We start from the raw sequence: 16315 nt of genomic DNA, 5'->3' as shown, positions 1-16315 counted from the left end.
GCAGGGGAGTCGGAGGCTCCCGGTGCTGGGAGGAGGCTCCCGGTTCGCAGGGAAGTCGGAGGCTGCCGGTGGCCGGGGAATGCTCCCGGTGCTCAGGAGTCGGGGAGGCTGCCGGTACCCGGGGGAGGCTCCCGGTGCTCAGGAGTCGGGGAGACTGCCGGTACCCGGGGGAGGCTCCCGGTGTCGGGAAAGCTGCCGGTGCGCAGGGGACGGAGATGCTCCCGGTGCCCGAAGCCGGCGCGGTCCCCTCCGCCGCGGTCTTTCCATCCCCTGTTCTCGGCCGCCCCCGGGACACGCCGCGGCGGCGGAGCGGGGCAGGGCGAGCGGGGGCGAGTGGGCACCGGAGCCGCCGTCCGGTGCAGGGCAGGAGCGGTCTGCGGCCACCGTGGGCCCCGCTCCCACGCACGGCGCTCACGCAGGGGCGGCGGGATGCGGACCCCTCTCCCCTGCCGCGGTGGGGCCGGGGCTTTGCCCGCGCCCCCCCTCCCCGTACCCGGCAGCCGCTTTCCCAGAGCCGGGGCAGCGTGGGGCTGGCCAGCATCCCCGGGAACCCACGCGAGATTGTGTGTGTGTGTGTCCCCTCACACCGCAGCAAACCCTCCCGGGTCGTGCCTCCCGACTTCTGCCCGGCGGGAGAAGTCGTTTCCATTCCCGCATCCCTCCTCTTCGGAGAGCTGGCTCCACGTCCCGCCGATTTTAGAGATGGAGCCGCTTTTTGTTGACGAGGAGGAACCGATCCACTCGGGAGAGTTTGTGGGAGCAAACCCAGGGCTGGTTTGGGACGTTCCAGCAAACCCAGGGCCACTTTGGGAAGTTCCAGCTCCACCAGCATAATTTCTGTGTTTACACGCGAGGACGTGGGTCCACGCCGGGGACACACGCCGTGTCCTCCCGTGTGCCGGGGACGGTGGTGTCGGACACGGATTTGAGAAGGAAGGCTGGCTCGGGGGAGCCTCCAGCTCTCTGCCTCGGCGCTGCCCTGCTCCTGAACCTCGCAGCCATTAATCACCGTCCAGCTCCGCCGGCGGTGGCCTGGCTCTGCGGAGGGGATGCTGTCGGCGGAGGGATGGAGCGGGCTCAGCACCGCGCTCCTCCTCGCTGGCTCCTCCGTGACGTGGGCCGGGGCCCGGCTGGCTCTCCCCGTCACTCCCCCTCACCACTGGATGGTGCCTTCGGATCCTGCAGAGCGTTTCTCTGGTTTAAACGCACCTTTTGTTGGATTTTTTCTTTTTTTTTTTTTTTTTTTTTTTTTTTTGGTGTAAACTGACTTTTTTTTTGGTTTTTTTTTTTTTTTTTTTTTTTTTTTTCTTTTTTCCCACTATTAGCCAAGAAAAACTTTGCAACTTTCCTTCGCTTTCGGAGAGGAGCTGCTGCCGCCGCTGCTGGCTTTCATTTTGGTTTTTTTTTAATTTGAGGTCACGTGCACGTTGACAGTGTCTTTGAATCTAAGCGATGGTCTGGTCTCGAGCTTAGAAAGAGCTTTGGAGCTCTTCCCTCTGTTGTTTTCTCTCTGTTCAGGAACAAAGAGATTTTTTTCTGCCTTTAATTAAAAGGAATATTAATTCTCCGCTCCTTTGTCAAGCGACTCGAAGACGCCCCGCCAACCGTCCGTCCGCTGGGCAGCGCGGTGGGGTGAGCTGTGCTATGGTACGGGGCACGGAGATGTGGGGGATCCCTCCCAAAACCCCACGGCAAAGGTGGAGCAGCGGCCGGGGAGGATGCTGACAGCCCCGGCGCCCACGGTCCTCGGAGCCTCGTGGGGCCGAGCTGCCACCCCGGGGCGGGCGTTTGGGTCCCTGGAGGAGGATAAGGCAGGTCCCCCCCGCGCAGAGCGTTTCCACGCGGGGAGAAGTTTTGAGTGTTGCTTGTGCTGTGGTTGGGGAGGAAAGCGGAGATGAAGTTGGCTGTGGAAAGGGATTTTTCCCTGCCGGCTGCCTCCCGGCAGGCCCGGCCGGTGTCCGCGCTGGCAGGTAAGGTTTTACCCAGGGGACGGACAGATGTCGGGCGTGTTTTGTTTGAAAAACGTGTGGCTGCAGATGTCGGCTTGCAGGGAGGAAAAGCCAAGAAGCCTGGGAGGGGAGAGGCTGTTTTCCCGTGGCGCTGGGTGCTGGCACGGGGTGGGTGCTGGGTCCGGGCAGGGAAGCAGCGAGGCCTCGTGTGGGTGCAGGATTTGCCCCTTAAACTGGGGACTTTCAGGGTGCAGGGTGGAAAAATGCTCAGAGGTGCTTTGGGCTGGGAGGGTCGAGCAGCCCCCCAGCCTCCTCCCATGGCTGTGGCACTGCCAGGCTTGGGGGCAGCCCCACGGGCATGGCTGGGGTGGGCTGCCCACAGCCAGCGTGCCGGAGAGGGGGCTCTGGCAGGTCCTGTGGGGGATTAGGGGCTGATGGGTCTCTGCCAACATCCCCTGTGTCCCTTCCTCTGATTTCTGCTTTTGAGCCACTGTTGTTTTCAGGCGTGGAAAACCCCAGGCAGGATCCGGGCTGCCGGGTGTCTGGCTTTGCCATGGAAATGGGGTCCTGGCGCCGCTCACCACCCAGCTTAAATCCCCGGTGCAGTCTAGGGGCAGCTCAGCTCCCGGGGAAGGGGTGTGGGGTGCCGCGGGATGCTCGGGGAGGAGAGGCACCCCATAAATGTCTGTTATTACGTCTCTTAATGGAGGTCAGTGGGTTGCCGGTGAGCCAACCAAGGAGTGCAGGGCTGCCTGTGAGTGCTGGCAGTGGGGCAGGGAGCTGACCCCCCCACCCTGGGGAGACACACCAGCCCCCACACTGCCTCTGCCCCCGGTCAGACCAGCACAGTCACAGCGTGCACAAGGTTTTGGGCAGATTGGGGCCTGATCCTGCAAACGGGGCTGTCTGGGACCTGGGAGGGAGCGGGAGCACCCAAGGGTTGCACTGCTGAGCTCGGTGCAAAGCTGGGCTTAAACGCTGCTGCTGGGCTGGGGGGGATGCGGGTCGGATGCTGCAGCCCTGGCCTGTGCTTTCCAAGCTGGACCACAGGTGGGAGCTGGATGTAGCTGCCCCACCGGGCTGGGGACAGAGCAGGGTCCCCAAGCTGGGAGCCATCCTTGTGAGCTTCATGATGGAGCAAGACCAGGCTGGTGGTACAGAGGAGAAACACCCTGCCTGGGTGCCGCTGGTGTTAGTGCCATTGTCCGGTTCGGGGTTTATTTTTAGATTTCCTGAAGCTTGTTTTCGGCCGTCCCTCCCAGCGTGCTCAGGCTCCCCAGGGGCAACCCCACCTTGACAAGCAGCTTTCCTTCGGAAGATGCTGACCACTGTTTCCAGAAAGCATCCAAGGGATTTCCTGTTTATTTTGAAAAATTCTCATTAATATTTTTTTCCTGTGTTGTTTGATTCAATCTCACACGGGCAAAAACCGCCTTGAAATGGAGCCTGCGGTTAAAAAAAAAAAAAAAAAAATTAGACAAAGAGTGGGTAATGCAGCGGGGATGCACGGCTGGATTCGGCACCCCCTTGGAGCCGTTACCGTCCCGGCGTCGGCAGGGCATGATCCAGCCCGGGGTCCCCGGGGAGCCAGCGGCGCCTCGGCGTTCCCACGCTGCAGGGACCTCGATTGGAGCTCCCCACTGGTGCTGGCGTGTGGAAGGGGATGTTTTCCCTTCCCCGGCCACTCTCTGCCTCCAAAATGCCCCGGGTCCCCCCGGCTGCTTGTACCACTTGTTTCCGCTCCAGCCGTCAAGGCCACCGCTGGGCACGGGCATCCCTCTGCATGTGACTGGGTGGCTGCAAAAATTGCAAATTGGGGTATTTTAGCCCGAACCTCGCCCTGCCCTGGAAGAGCATCTGGCTCTTCAGCTGGGGCATCTGGCTGGTTTTTGGGGTGCGGTGGCTCGGTTGCCCTTCCAGCGTGGCCGCTGTGGTGATGCACCCGCAGCCCTCGCATCGGGGAGCTGGTTTGCAGTCGAGATGTGGGTATTTCCTGGGCAGGGGAGGCATCTCTGGGTGCTGCTGGTGGGGTTAGCCCCAGCCCCATGCCACCGTGTGCCTCCAGGTGTCCTGGGCTGGCCACGGCACTCTGTTTACTCGCCGTGTTTAGCCAGTATATTTAATTTCCAGGAGCATAAGGCAGCTGGGGAGCAGTGAGGGGGGGTGTGTGTGCCTTCCTCCCGGAGCTGCTGGCAGGATGGGTTGGATGGCACAGATGCTGTGCCCCACCTGAGGGGCCTGGAAGGGGTCATTGGCCATCCTGCCCCTCCTACAGCACCAATGGGGCAGGGGGACACCCCAGATTGACCCTCTATAGGGGGAGACCCCACTGCCCAGCCCCTCTGTGCGCTGGCTGTTGACTCAGAGGCTCCGGCGTTGGGTCCCAAGGCAAAGCCCAGAGCTGCTTTTACAGACAAGGCTGAAATGCACAAAATGTTCGACTTGTAAAATATGTAGCGTGAGAAAATAGCCTTTTCTGCTCTCCTCCTTGCTGCTGCTGCTCCCCTGCCCCATCTGCTCGCTTGGAAAGCTTCCCACAGCCAGAGTTGGGGGGGGACGAGGGGCTGCAAGCCTCAGGCGGCTGAACGGCGCCTGGGGTCCCTCAACAATTGCCACTGGGCCAACTTGAGGATGGCACCCACCCCGTGCCGCTGTGCCCACGCAGAGGTGTAGCCCCTCGGTGGCAGGAGGTCTCCCACGGGCCTGGGGGATGCGCTTGGTCCATGAGGATGCTGCCCCACTCCATCCTCCCGCCCTTCCCGCCTGCTTCGGCATCCCGAGGGGTTCTCTCCCCTGGGACACATTTTGGGAGGGCTGGCACTGGGAAAGCCAGCCAGGCTGTGCCGTGGCCACCACGGGCACAGGGGATGACGCAGGCGGCGTTGGCGCGTCCCACGGGGACCGGGGTTTCCAAAACAGGGCGGCGCGGTGTCTCTCGGGAGGGTGGTGGGAAATACCCCCCCTGAGGCACCCCGGCAGCACCCGGCCGGGGCCGGGAGGGAGCCGCCACGCCGGAGCTGGCCACGAGCCACGGTTTTCACCAGCCACCTTAATCCATCATTATCTGGGCACACTTCGGATCCTTGCCAAGAGCAAGGTGGGAAGGAGGGGGGGGTGGGGGGGGTTGTAAGCATGCTTTCCCTATTCCCCTGCCATCCTTTTTGCTGCCTGTGTGTAATTAACAGAGTAATTAAAAACAGGATGAGTTAATTGGTATTCATTTATGTGGCAGATGTTTTTAATTGAGATACGAAACAATTTACCTGTTTACATAAACAATAGCAAATGAAGGCTTGTAAAACAGAGAGGGCGCCTTCTTTTTTTTTTTTTTGGCTTTTTTTTTTTGGTTGTTGTTTGAGGAAAATCAAACCCATCTCCCTCCTCCCCGGCCACGCCGACTCAGGGGGAGCCGGAGCCAGCTGGCACTGCCTGTGAGGAGCCGAGGTAGCGGGTTTGGGGGTCCCTGGGTGGCTCCTTGTGGCTTGAGAAATTGGGTTTATTGGTCTCTGGGCATGTGAGGGGAGCTTGGCCCCGGGTGCTGATGTCCCACATGGAGCCCTGCTGTCACTGCATGGGGGAGGTGGCAGGGGACCAGGCAGGGGGGTCCCTGCTGGCAGCTGCTGCCCTGGATCCAATTCTGGGAGCGTTTTCCATGGTGTATCTCCCAGCAGTGCTGGGCATCCTTGGGATGCTGGCACCACTGGTGCAGGCAGCATGGCCGGGGCTGCTCACCCAACGGGTCTGTGGGGAAGGTAAAGCAAATTGGGATGTACATGGGCATGGTGAAACCTGCTTTACTCCCAGTAGGTGGATGGGGAATGTCCCAGTCCGGGCCAGTAGTGTGGGACCTGACACCCACAGGAAAGTTGAGGATGACAAGGATGGAGGCTGGCGTGCCAACGGGTGGAAAGGGCTGCCGTGGTGGTGCAAGGATGGCAGGTCCCACTCAGCTGAGCAGCCAAGCCAAACCGCAGGGGAAATGCCCAAATTCGTGGGCTGGTTGGCATGGCATGGTCACCCATGCTGGGCCAGGCTGCCAGCAACCCTCCCAGCTGCAGGAGCAGGGCGGAGCGAGACTTGTGCCACTGGGGGCATGAGCATCCTTTTGAGGATCTCTGTCTGCAGGCAGGAGGACAGGCAGGGCCCAAGTGTCTGGCAGGGCTGGGACCTGCTGCCAGCGCTTCCTTGGCACCACCAGGCACATCTGTGTCCTGTTGTCCTCGTGGTGGCCATTACCTGCAGCGAGAACCTCCCCAGGCACGGAGCTGGCCGAAGCCCAGTTCATTTACATCTTGTACAGAGGGTTTAATTAATTGCCTTTCCATTTCAAAGGCTTATTTTTCGCTATTTTTGGATTGGCCCCTGCTAGCCTGCCCCCCCCTCCCCCAAAATGTCCACCCAGGAGACGTTGGCAATGGGATAACTGCTGGGAGCGGGCAGCATCCCTCCAGCATCCCACAGCCTCCGTCCTGCTCTCTCCCCTCCACGTGCAATTGGGGGTGAGCCACCTCCGAGCTGCCTGCTGTCACCTACCCCCATCATCACTGTCTCCCCATCATCACCTACCCCCATTGTCACCATGTCCCTGTGGAGGGGATGAGGATGGGCGCAGGGGAGGAGGGAGATGATGGTGGTCTTCAGCTCCCACCAGCTCTGCTGGGCTCATGCACATGGTCGGCGCTGAGAACTTCCCTAACATGTTCCAGCTGGGACAGCTCGGTCCCTCGCCATCTTATCGGGGAGTTGTTCTTGGCCCCCGTGGCAGTGGCAGCTGAGGAGCAGGAATGCTCGCCTTTGTTTCGGAGGCAGCCTGGCTTCGGGGAGACGTCGCCTCCAGCATCTGGATTTCATTTGTGGCCATTTGGAGAGCATGAAGGATGCTGGTCTTTTAATTCCCTTTTAACCCCTTCCTCTCTCGGGAAGCTTTACCCGGCCTGGGAGGGGAGGGCTGTGGGAAGCCAGAGCTTTCCAACAACCACGGTCAGGGCAGCTCCCTGCCCTCTCCATCCCTGTCCCCGGGGAGGTGGAGAGGACAGAAGCCAGCCTGGGTGCTCCCAAGGCTGCAGAGAGCAGGGGTTGCTCACTGCCCGGGGAGGATGGCAGTGGGGCAGAGCCTGCAGCGGCAGAACGGGCTCCACAGGACCATGGGAAACAAGGGATCCTGAGCTGGACTGGCACCCTGGCTCCAGCCATCAGGCACCATCAGAATGCCACGTGTAGGTGCCTGCTGGCATGTGTGGCTGCAGGACGCCATGTGTTGGTGCCCACTGGTGTCCACGGCTGTGTGATGCTGTGCGTTGGTGCCCACCAGCACACACAGCCGCAGGATGCCGTGTGTTGGTGCTTTCCAGCACCCCACACTGCCCCATGGGGAGCACCCAGCCCAGCAGACACCCTGCCCCAGCTCTGGTGGGAGGCAGGAGACCAGCTAACGGCTTCTCCCACATCTTCCACCTGGGAAGAGTGATGCACAAACTGGGATGAGCAATTCAGGGGTTGCCGCTGCCCAACAGGGTCACAAACCCCAACCCTTGTGGTGCTGCTGGGGTGGCCACGGTGCCAGGTGGCACGGGCAAGCCAGGGCAGCTGGTAGTGGCCACACTGGTGTGTCACCCCAGCGGGGACTGTGCCTGGGCCAGCGTGCTGTAGGTTGAACCCTTCGGTGTGACAAATGGGGGGCTCGGGGTCACGCAGGGGTGTGCAGGGTCCGGCATCCGCTGGCCCCAGGAGGCAGGGTGGGGGACGCCCGCTCCCGCCAGCCAAGGAGAAAATACTAATCCTTTTATTTTTATATTATTACTTATTCATCTGGGCTGCACAGCCCTAATGGAAACCAGATGGAGGAAAACAGACACAGCCCCGAGCGGCTGGGACAAATTAACCCAAAGAAAGAAAAAAGAAAAAGAAAGAAAAAAAAAAAAAGAAATTCCAGTGGAGTTCGAGTCATGTTGCGGAGTTATTTTTTGGAGATGCTGCCGGGAGGCTGCACTGTGCTCCTCAAAACCTCCTTTGCCCACCACAGAACTTGTCCCATCCTGCAAAAGGCCTGGGTTGGTGCCATGGCTGTGGCTGGATCCTGCGGGCATCCCGGGCTCTGTTTGTTTTGGGCATTTCTGGGCTGGGACACTGAGAAATCCCATCAGGCTCGGGGCCGTCCCTTGTCCTTGTGTCTGTGTGGTGGTGTTTGGGTTGCAAACACCTCAGGGAAAATTTATGACTTAGAGGAAAAAAAAAAAAAGAAAAGACAAGAAAAAACACAGCCAGGCCCCATTTCCCTGGGTGTTTGCTCAGCTTCATGGAAACTTTCCTCCTGATGGGAAGTTGTGGAAAAGCTGTGTCAGTGCCAGGAGGAGTGTATCCATGTTTTTCCCTCAGCATGGCCATGCGTGTGGAGTCAGGGTGGCGAGGGGGATAAGGATGGGGAGGCAGAAAGGGATGGTGTGTGCCAGGGATGCAGGCAGGGATGGGGATGCAAGATGGGACAGTGCCAGGGATGGGGATGGAGGCAGGGATGGGGGATGGAGGCAGGGATGGAGGATGGAGGCAGGGATGGAGGATGGAGGCAGGGATGGGGATGGAGGCAGGGATGCAGGCAGGGATGGGGATGCAGGCAGGGATGGGGATGCAGGCAGGGATGAACATCTCGCAGCCTCCTCTCTCCCTGCAAGCAATGGCAGAGCCAAACCTGCCGGCGCAGCCCCTCTGTGCTGGGACCCGCGCAGGCAGCTGGTGCAGGTGCTCTTACCCGGGCAGGCTGCCATGCTCCCCAAGCTGCTGCAGCTTGTCCCCACGCCCAGCGGCTGCTGCACAGAGAGCCGGAGCCTGGGGCTGAGCGTGTGGGCGGTTGCAGCGTTGCAGACATGAAGAGCACGTTGCAACGCCTCGTTACACTGCGCTGGGTGTGCAGTGCCAGCCAGTGCCCTGCACTGCAAACCCCTCGGGCTCGGAGGGGGTGAGAAGGGCAAGGGGGTGGCCCACGCAGAGCCCTGTGTCACGGGGAGGTGCTGTGGGCAGGAGGCAGATGCAGGTCGTGCTTTGCTGAGCTGGGCAGCGGGTGATGCCCGGGGGATGCCAAGCTCAAGTCTGGGTCATGCTCTGTGCACGCTCGCTGATCATCCTCTGCCATCAGGGCTGGGTCCTGCTCTGCTGACCGATGGGGAAAGCCTGGAAGGCTGGAGAAGCCTTGCCCAGAGATGGGCATGCCCATGAGAAAGAAAAGAAAAGGGTTTTTTCCCAGAATGTCCCATTTATTTTGTCAGGCCCCGTAAGCAAACTGTTATTTTATGGGGAGGGCTGCTGCATGGTCTTGGTGTTTCTCCTGAAGCTGGAGTGGGAGAAGGGGATGAGGAAAGGGAAACCTGAGTGTGCACATCCAGAGTGTGCTGGAGCCATCCAGGAGGATGCTGTGGGACCACGGTGATGACCACCTGGGAGTGACTCTCCCATCTCCTGGTCCTCCCTGCCCGGCATCGGCTGCGGCACAAGCGCCGATAGCATCTTGCTGGGGATGAGGCCCCGGTTTTATTTAGCCCGGACAATGTGCTCTTGCAGGGTTCAATTAATCTCACAACAGTTGCAGCGGATTAAGCATGCATATTAGATTAGTGTTTATCAGCCGTGCCTGGCGGGGAGTGTGCTGGGGCACAGCAGGGACCCCGGGGCCGGGAGGGTGGCCGTGGTGGCCGCTTCCTTCTTTGGCTGGGGCCGGCGGCGGCGGCGGTGCGGGCTCGGGCACACTGATGGACCACCGCAGCTGCCCACACTTGTGGCCACCCGTCACCGCCTGGCGCGGCAGCCACGGGGCCGAAACCTTGCACCGGGGCCCTGCCACCGCCGTCCGGAGGGGACGGTGCTGGCACGCTGCCCCCGGGGATGCCGCTGCCGGGAGTTATTCGGGGTTGCAAAGGCAGGGCGATGGGAGGGAGGCAGCGATGGCAGGGGGGGAGCCCAGTTTGGGGATGGGCAGGGAGCCCCGCACCCCCCAGTTTGCAGTGTCTGCCACCTTGCAGCGCTGCCCCAGAGCCATGGGAAGACGGCCACCAGTGGGTGCACGGGTCCTGCCATCACTGAGCAACAGCCCAGATGAGCCCACAATTTACTGCCTGTGCATAACCCCTGCCTGGGATTACAGTGTCCCTGCTCGTAGCTGCCGGGGACGGCCAGGGGTCAGCGGGCAGCCGGGGATTCCCGAGACGTGGGCAGATAACCGCTGGCAGGAGGGGGTCGGGACGTGTCAGCGATGGCTTTGCAGGGACAGACACGCCGTTTGGATGCTGGGTTGGGTTGTGCGTGGGCCAGAGCTGGCACTGCAGGGGCAAAACGGTGCACTGCTCTGATCCCACCACCCTGCATCCACACCAGGCACAGGTCGGGCACCATCCCCACCGTCCTGCGGGCATACAGGACACCAGGCACTGTCCCCGCTGCCCAAGCTCTGCCTGGGGTGAGGGTTGCTGCTGTCCTGCACCAGGGAGTGGAGATGCCAACCCAGCCCAAGGTCCCCAAGGGTTCCTCTCTGCCCCTGACCTGATGCCCATTAGCAGGAGAAGCTGCCCGGCACACCCCGCTCACCTGCCCTTTCCCTGCAGATAACGCGGAGACGCGGGCTGCCACCATGCCCGACTCGCCGGCCGACGTGAAGACGCAGTCCAGGTCCACACCGCCCAGCATGCCTCCGCCACCGCCGGCCGTCACGCAGGGAGCCACGCGCCATCCCTCCTTCACACCAAACACCAGTGAGTACCGGGACGCTGGCGGGGACAGGGATGGGATGCCAGGCAGGGAGGCTGCCCGGCTCCCTTCGCCTCTGGGGCACAGGCTGCATCCGGGATCGACGGCATCCTCAGAGCCCTGCGTGGTGCTGGCCACGCTGTGGGGTGGCATCGCCCATCCTCGCACTGGAGAAGGGCTTTGGGCTGCACGCCCCGAGCCCCAGGTCATGGATGTGCCCATGGGGAGCACTGTGGCACTGCCCATTGCCAGCAGTGCTCTGCCAGGTGCTTGGGGATGGGGACATCCTGGTCTCCTGCCACAAGGTCACCAAACGGTGGCACGGATTAGCGCATGGCCCTGGGTGCTCTCTCCTGCGGAGCGCTGGCTGGAGGATGCTGGGGGCTGGGGGAGTCCCCAGCCCACAGAGCTGCGTCAGAGCTGGCTCCATCGGGGGTCCCGGGTGTGTGGGGGACCTGCCTGCCCATCTGTGTGTGGCGGTGGCAGGGCAGGGTCACAGCCAGCCATGGTGGCAGGGATGTCCTTGCCCAGGCCACAGCGTGGTGGCATCAGGGAACTCGGTGGGAACTTGAGGTCTGAGTCCCGAGTCTCTGTAGCATCGTTGAACTGGGGGAGATCTGATGCACCGGTTGCACCAGCAGCATGTGGGCTTGTTGCACGCTGGCAGAGCTCGCACCAGGGATTGGTGTCGGTGTCACCGTCCCGGCACAGAGCTGGACAAGGCACAAGCAGGGCAGGATCCGGGTAGGCAGGGGCTGAGGCTGGTCCCCCTGGCAGGACCGGTGGTGGCGAAGGCATGTGTGCACAGGGGCTTTGCTCGTAGCTTCTTCTTGCTTAGAAACCCCAGCAGAGAAGAAAACACCCCAAAACCAACTCCCCCGAGCCGCAGCCCCCCCGACAACCGCTGCTCGCTGCCATGGCCTTGCTGCCCTCCTGGCCAGATGCTCTCTAATTAGAAATCGGCTTGTGCTCGGCGGTGCTCGGAGGGGTTTTGCTTTTTAATCCAAGCCCCGCAGCAGATTTGGCACCCAGGGCTCGGCTCGGTGCAGGACGCGGGGCCGGGGGTGCTGCGGCTCATCCCACGGTGTGATGGTGTTTTGGTTGTTCTTGGTCTCGGGGAAATGTGGCAAACCACCCCCTGCAGCGGGGCTGTGGAGGGCTGGTCCTGAAAGGTGGGGACCGTGTTAGGCAGCCGAGCATCCCTTGAACCCTCCCTCCGGCTGCGTCGGGATGCAGGGACCCAGCTCCATCCCTGGTTTGGGTGGCTTTGCCCATGGCCCGCTGTGCAGGAGCACTGCCTGCAGGGACCCCCCCCCGGGCCGAGAGCTGCCCCCTCTGCTCTCTCATCATAGCGTGTTTTATTTTGCTTGCAGATCGAGACGCTGGCCCTCCGACGTTTCTGCCTCGCGGCCGTTTTCATGGTTGCTTGAAATGGTCGATGGTCTGTCTTTGTAAGTAAAATGAAACATCCGCTCTCATGAGAGACCCGAGCCGCAGCTGCAGGCCCCCCCGAGGAGGTGCAGGATCCCGTGGTGGGGGGGGACACGGTGCCATGGTGGTGGTGGGGAACAGAGAGGGAAGGTGGGGGGGCTCGGGCAGGGTGTGCTCCCCCTCGCCAGCCCCCTCTCCCTACCCCGGCGGGTCACGGGGATGCGAACCCCCGTCCCCAGCCCGGCCGAGGGACATGTGCGGCGTCTAACTTAGTAACGCACCTGTCAGGGGAATAAAAGCAGTTGTGGCCGCCGGGTTATTTTCGGCACCTCTTTAGCGGGCGGCTGGTACGGGCCGGCCGTAGAGCGAGCGGGAGCCCGCCGCAGCAGGCAGGGCAGGCAGAGCAAGGTTAGTGCCATCCCAGGAGCCCGGTGCCCCGCGGGGAGAGGCGCGGTGCGGTGCGGTGCATGCCCGGGTGCCGCGGAGCGGAGCGCGGTCAGGAGGTGGGGTGACAACGTGCTGTCACCCCTGCTGGATCAGAAAGGTCCCCGCGCTGGCATGGTGTGTGCAGAGGGCTGGCACGGGAGCGAGGGGCTGGCCCCATTGTAGGGTGGCACCCCAAGGTGGGCCCCCCTAAATCTGCTGGCATGAGGTTGCTCTGGGCAGCAGGGCAGGAGACACCAGTGTGCTGCAAGCCAGGCTGGGCTATGTGGGAAATGGCTCGTAGCTTCTCCCAGGGGGCTGCTGAGCAGCTCCCAGAGAGGCAGGATGGAGCCCCTTCTCTTGGCTGCCTTGAACATCGAAGAGCAGGATCAGGCCCTCGCTGTGCTGGGGCATGCACTGCATCCCATCCCTCCCCTTAGCCCACCTCTGCCTCCTGCAGGGCCGGGGACTGGTCCAGGATGCAACCGCAGGGATGCAGCAGCATCCTGAAGCCTCCCAGGGGGAATGCCAGCCCCACGATGCCCAGCAGGATGCTCCCATCCCCCCAACCCTCCAGCCCAGCTTTGTCCCCGTGGTGCCAGGGCACAGCCACCCACTCTGACCTCCCATTCCCTCTCTCCTTGCAGTGATGAACGGGAGCAGCCACTCACCCACCGCCATCAATGGGGCTCCATCCACCCCCAACGGGTTCAGCAACGGGCCGGCCACCTCCTCCACCGCCTCCCTCTCCACCCACCAGCTCCCCCCGGCCTGCGGTGCCCGCCAGCTCTCCAAGCTCAAGCGCTTCCTCACCACACTGCAGCAGTTTGGCAATGACATCTCCCCCGAGATCGGGGAGCGGGTGCGCACCCTCGTCCTGGGGCTCGTGGTACGTCTGCTGGGTGCCAGGTGGGGTGATGGTCTGTCCAGGGATCCTGTGTTTTCCTTTTTGGGGTGGAGATGCTGCTAGAGGGGGTAAAAAAGAGGGTCTCGTTGGTGCTGGATCCACCTAAATCATGGAAAAATGGGGGCTGTTTTTCCAACATCTGCCAGGGTCTGCTCAGCACCCTGGGTGGGCAAGGTACAGAGTTGGGTCCCCACCGCTAGCATCACCAGCGAAGCTTTGGGCATGGTTTTCCCTCAAGCATGGTTTTCCCTTGCACGTGACAGAGCTGGCAGAGGAGCAGAAATGGCGAAGAAACAGCAATTTCTGGGAGGGGGGTGGGGAGCAGGGGAGGGTGGGGGGCCATGGCCAGAGGCACTGAGCCCGGGCTGTCCCCACAGAATTCCACGCTCACCATCGAGGAGTTTCACGCCAAGCTCCAGGAGGCCACCAACTTCCCGCTGCGACCCTTCGTCATCCCCTTCCTCAAGGTGGGTTCCCCCTGTCCGGGCACCACAGGGACGTCAGGGTTAGTGTTGGCATCGCTGGAAAAGGGGGACTGGGGGGGGGGGCTTTGGTGTCTGGGCTGGCAGCTGCCTGTGGGGCTGCCCGCATCCCCCTGGGCATTCTTTTTTTTTTTTTTTGTATTTGCCTTTTAATTTTGTGCTGACTCTGCACTGTCACCCGGCTCCGGCGGGATTCGCCGACCGCTGGCATGCCTGGCAGCACCGGCACTGCCGGCAGATGTTCCAGCCCGGCGTCGCCTGCCCCTCGTTAGCAGAGGAATAACAACAAAAAAAAGTGCAAATAAAAAAGCCCCCTTTTCCACCTCTTGCCTCCCCGGCCCCCAAGAGCAGAGCTCTGTGCTCACCGCAGGAATCTGCCTGCGAAGCTGCCGGAGCGGTTTGCTCCTGGCAGGGGATGGCAGGAGCCAAAATGCTGCAGGGCTGAGCTGGGGGGGGAATGGCAGAGCCCCCTCACCCTCCTGCCAGGGTTTGGAGGGGATGCATCCCTGCTGCCTGGCTCCAGGGTGTCCTGTTGGGCGCTGGTAGCCCCATGGCTCGGGGAGGGCTGGGAGCCATCCCTGCTGTCCCGCTGCCAAGCGCGCGGCGGCCCTGCCGGCCGCCCTGGCACCCCGCTCCCAGCTGTTCCCACCGTGGGCTCCAGATGTTTCTCGTTATCCTAACTGCAACCAGCCGGCCTCGGCGTGCTTCCCAGACTCGGGGGCTTGCTTGTTTTTGTGGGGTTGTTCCCCCCCCCTCTCCTCCTCCGCCTCCCCGGGCTGGGGAAGGGGAGGGTCTGTCCCCGCGCATCTCCGGCTCGGGCGCTAACGTGTCCGACAGATGGGAATTTGGCTGCGGATCAGCTGCCTAAAGAGAAAACCAGAGCTGGCAGCCAGAGCGCCCGGGCAAAAAGGAGGCTTTGCTGCTTAATTCTTGCTGCTCCGTGCACTCCTCAGAGCCATGGCGCCCAGGTGGGTGGGTGGGTGGGTGAGGAGTTCACAGCTGGTCCTCCTGCCCCAAGGGTACCAGATGAGGTGGGGGCTCCCCAGCCTGGGGAGCTCATGTCCCCAGGGTGAGAGCTGCAGGGACAACGTGGCAGAGGTAGATCCCCTTCCTCAAGGTGGGTTCCCCCTGTCCGGGCACCACAGGGACGTCAGGGTTAGTGTTGGCATCGCTGGAAAAGGGGGACTGGGGGGGGTGGCTTTGGTGTCTGGGCTGGCAGCTGCCTGTGGGGCTGCCCGCATCCCCCTGGGCACACGTACCCCCCTGCACATCCAGCTCCTTGCACGTGTGGAGTCACACAAGGCCGGGGCTGTTGGCAATAAAGCGAGGGGTTTGGCCCAGCTGGTAACCATTTGTGATTCATTAAAAATCCCCCTTTTTTTTTTTTGTCTCTTTTTTTTTTTTTTTTATTTGCCTTTTAATTTTGTGCTGACTCTGCACTGTCACCCGGCTCCGGCGGGATTCGCCGACCGCTGGCATGCCTGGCAGCACCGGCACTGCCGGCAGATGTTCCAGCCCGGCGTCGCCTGCCCCTCGTTAGCAGAGGAATAACAACAAAAAAAAGTGCAAATAAAAAAGCCCCCTTTTCCACCTCTTGCCTCCCCGGCCCCCAAGAGCAGAGCTCTGTGCTCACCGCAGGAATCTGCCTGCGAAGCTGCCGGAGCGGTTTGCTCCTGGCAGGGGATGGCAGGAGCCAAAATGCTGCAGGGCTGAGCTGGGGGGGGAATGGCAGAGCCCCCTCACCCTCCTGCCAGGGTTTGGAGGGGATGCATCCCTGCTGCCTGGCTCCAGGGTGTCCTGTTGGGCGCTGGTAGCCCCATGGCTCGGGGAGGGCTGGGAGCCATCCCTGCTGTCCCGCTGCCAAGCGCGCGGCGGCCCTGCCGGCCGCCCTGGCACCCCGCTCCCAGCTGTTCCCACCGTGGGCTCCAGATGTTTCTCGTTATCCTAACTGCAACCAGCCGGCCTCGGCGTGCTTCCCAGACTCGGGGGCTTGCTTGTTTTTGTGGGGTTGTTCCCCCCCCCTCTCCTCCTCCGCCTCCCCGGGCTGGGGAAGGGGAGGGTCTGTCCCCGCGCATCTCCGGCTCGGGCGCTAACGTGTCCGACAGATGGGAATTTGGCTGCGGATCAGCTGCCTAAAGAGAAAACCAGAGCTGGCAGCCAGAGCGCCCGGGCAAAAAGGAGGCTTTGCTGCTTAATTCTTGCTGCTCCGTGCACTCCTCAGAGCCACGGCGCCCAGGTGGGTGGGTGGGTGGGTGAGGAGTTCACAGCTGGTCCTCCTGCCCCAAGGGTACCAGATGAGGTGGGGGCTCCCCAGCCTGGGGAGCTCATGTCCCCAGGGTGAGAGCTGCAGGGACAACGTGGCAGAGGTAGCCGACCTTGAGTACTGTGTCCAC

The 16315-nt window shown here is 62.1% G+C and overlaps 1 protein-coding gene across 5 annotated transcripts in view; it reads left to right on the top strand.

The window, feature by feature from the left end:
* LOC106888359 (protein CBFA2T3) overlaps window positions 1–16315 on the top strand; it is a 35745-nt gene that overhangs the window by 14762 nt on the left and 4668 nt on the right. For 2 of the 5 annotated variants that reach the window (XM_014942531.1, XM_014942525.1), the window contains exons 1-5: window positions 1382–1970; window positions 10538–10684; window positions 12053–12130; window positions 13181–13422; window positions 13818–13907. In XM_014942531.1, coding sequence (XP_014798017.1) covers window positions 1895–1970; window positions 10538–10684; window positions 12053–12130; window positions 13181–13422; window positions 13818–13907 — 633 coding nt within the window. In that variant the 5' untranslated portion in view covers window positions 1382–1894. Of the gene's footprint in view, window positions 1–1379; window positions 1971–10537; window positions 10685–12052; window positions 12131–13180; window positions 13423–13817; window positions 13908–16315 lie in introns of those variants that run through there. The other 3 variants (XM_014942528.1, XM_014942530.1, XM_014942529.1) reach the window with 3 other exon arrangements.

The sequence above is a fragment of the Calidris pugnax genome, unplaced genomic scaffold, assembly GCF_001431845.1.
Source record: "Calidris pugnax isolate Ruff unplaced genomic scaffold, ASM143184v1 scaffold28, whole genome shotgun sequence".
Classification (NCBI taxonomy): Eukaryota; Metazoa; Chordata; class Aves; order Charadriiformes; family Scolopacidae; genus Calidris; species Calidris pugnax.
Note: the sequence above shows the minus strand (reverse complement) of the source record. Positions and strands in the feature narration are given on the sequence as shown.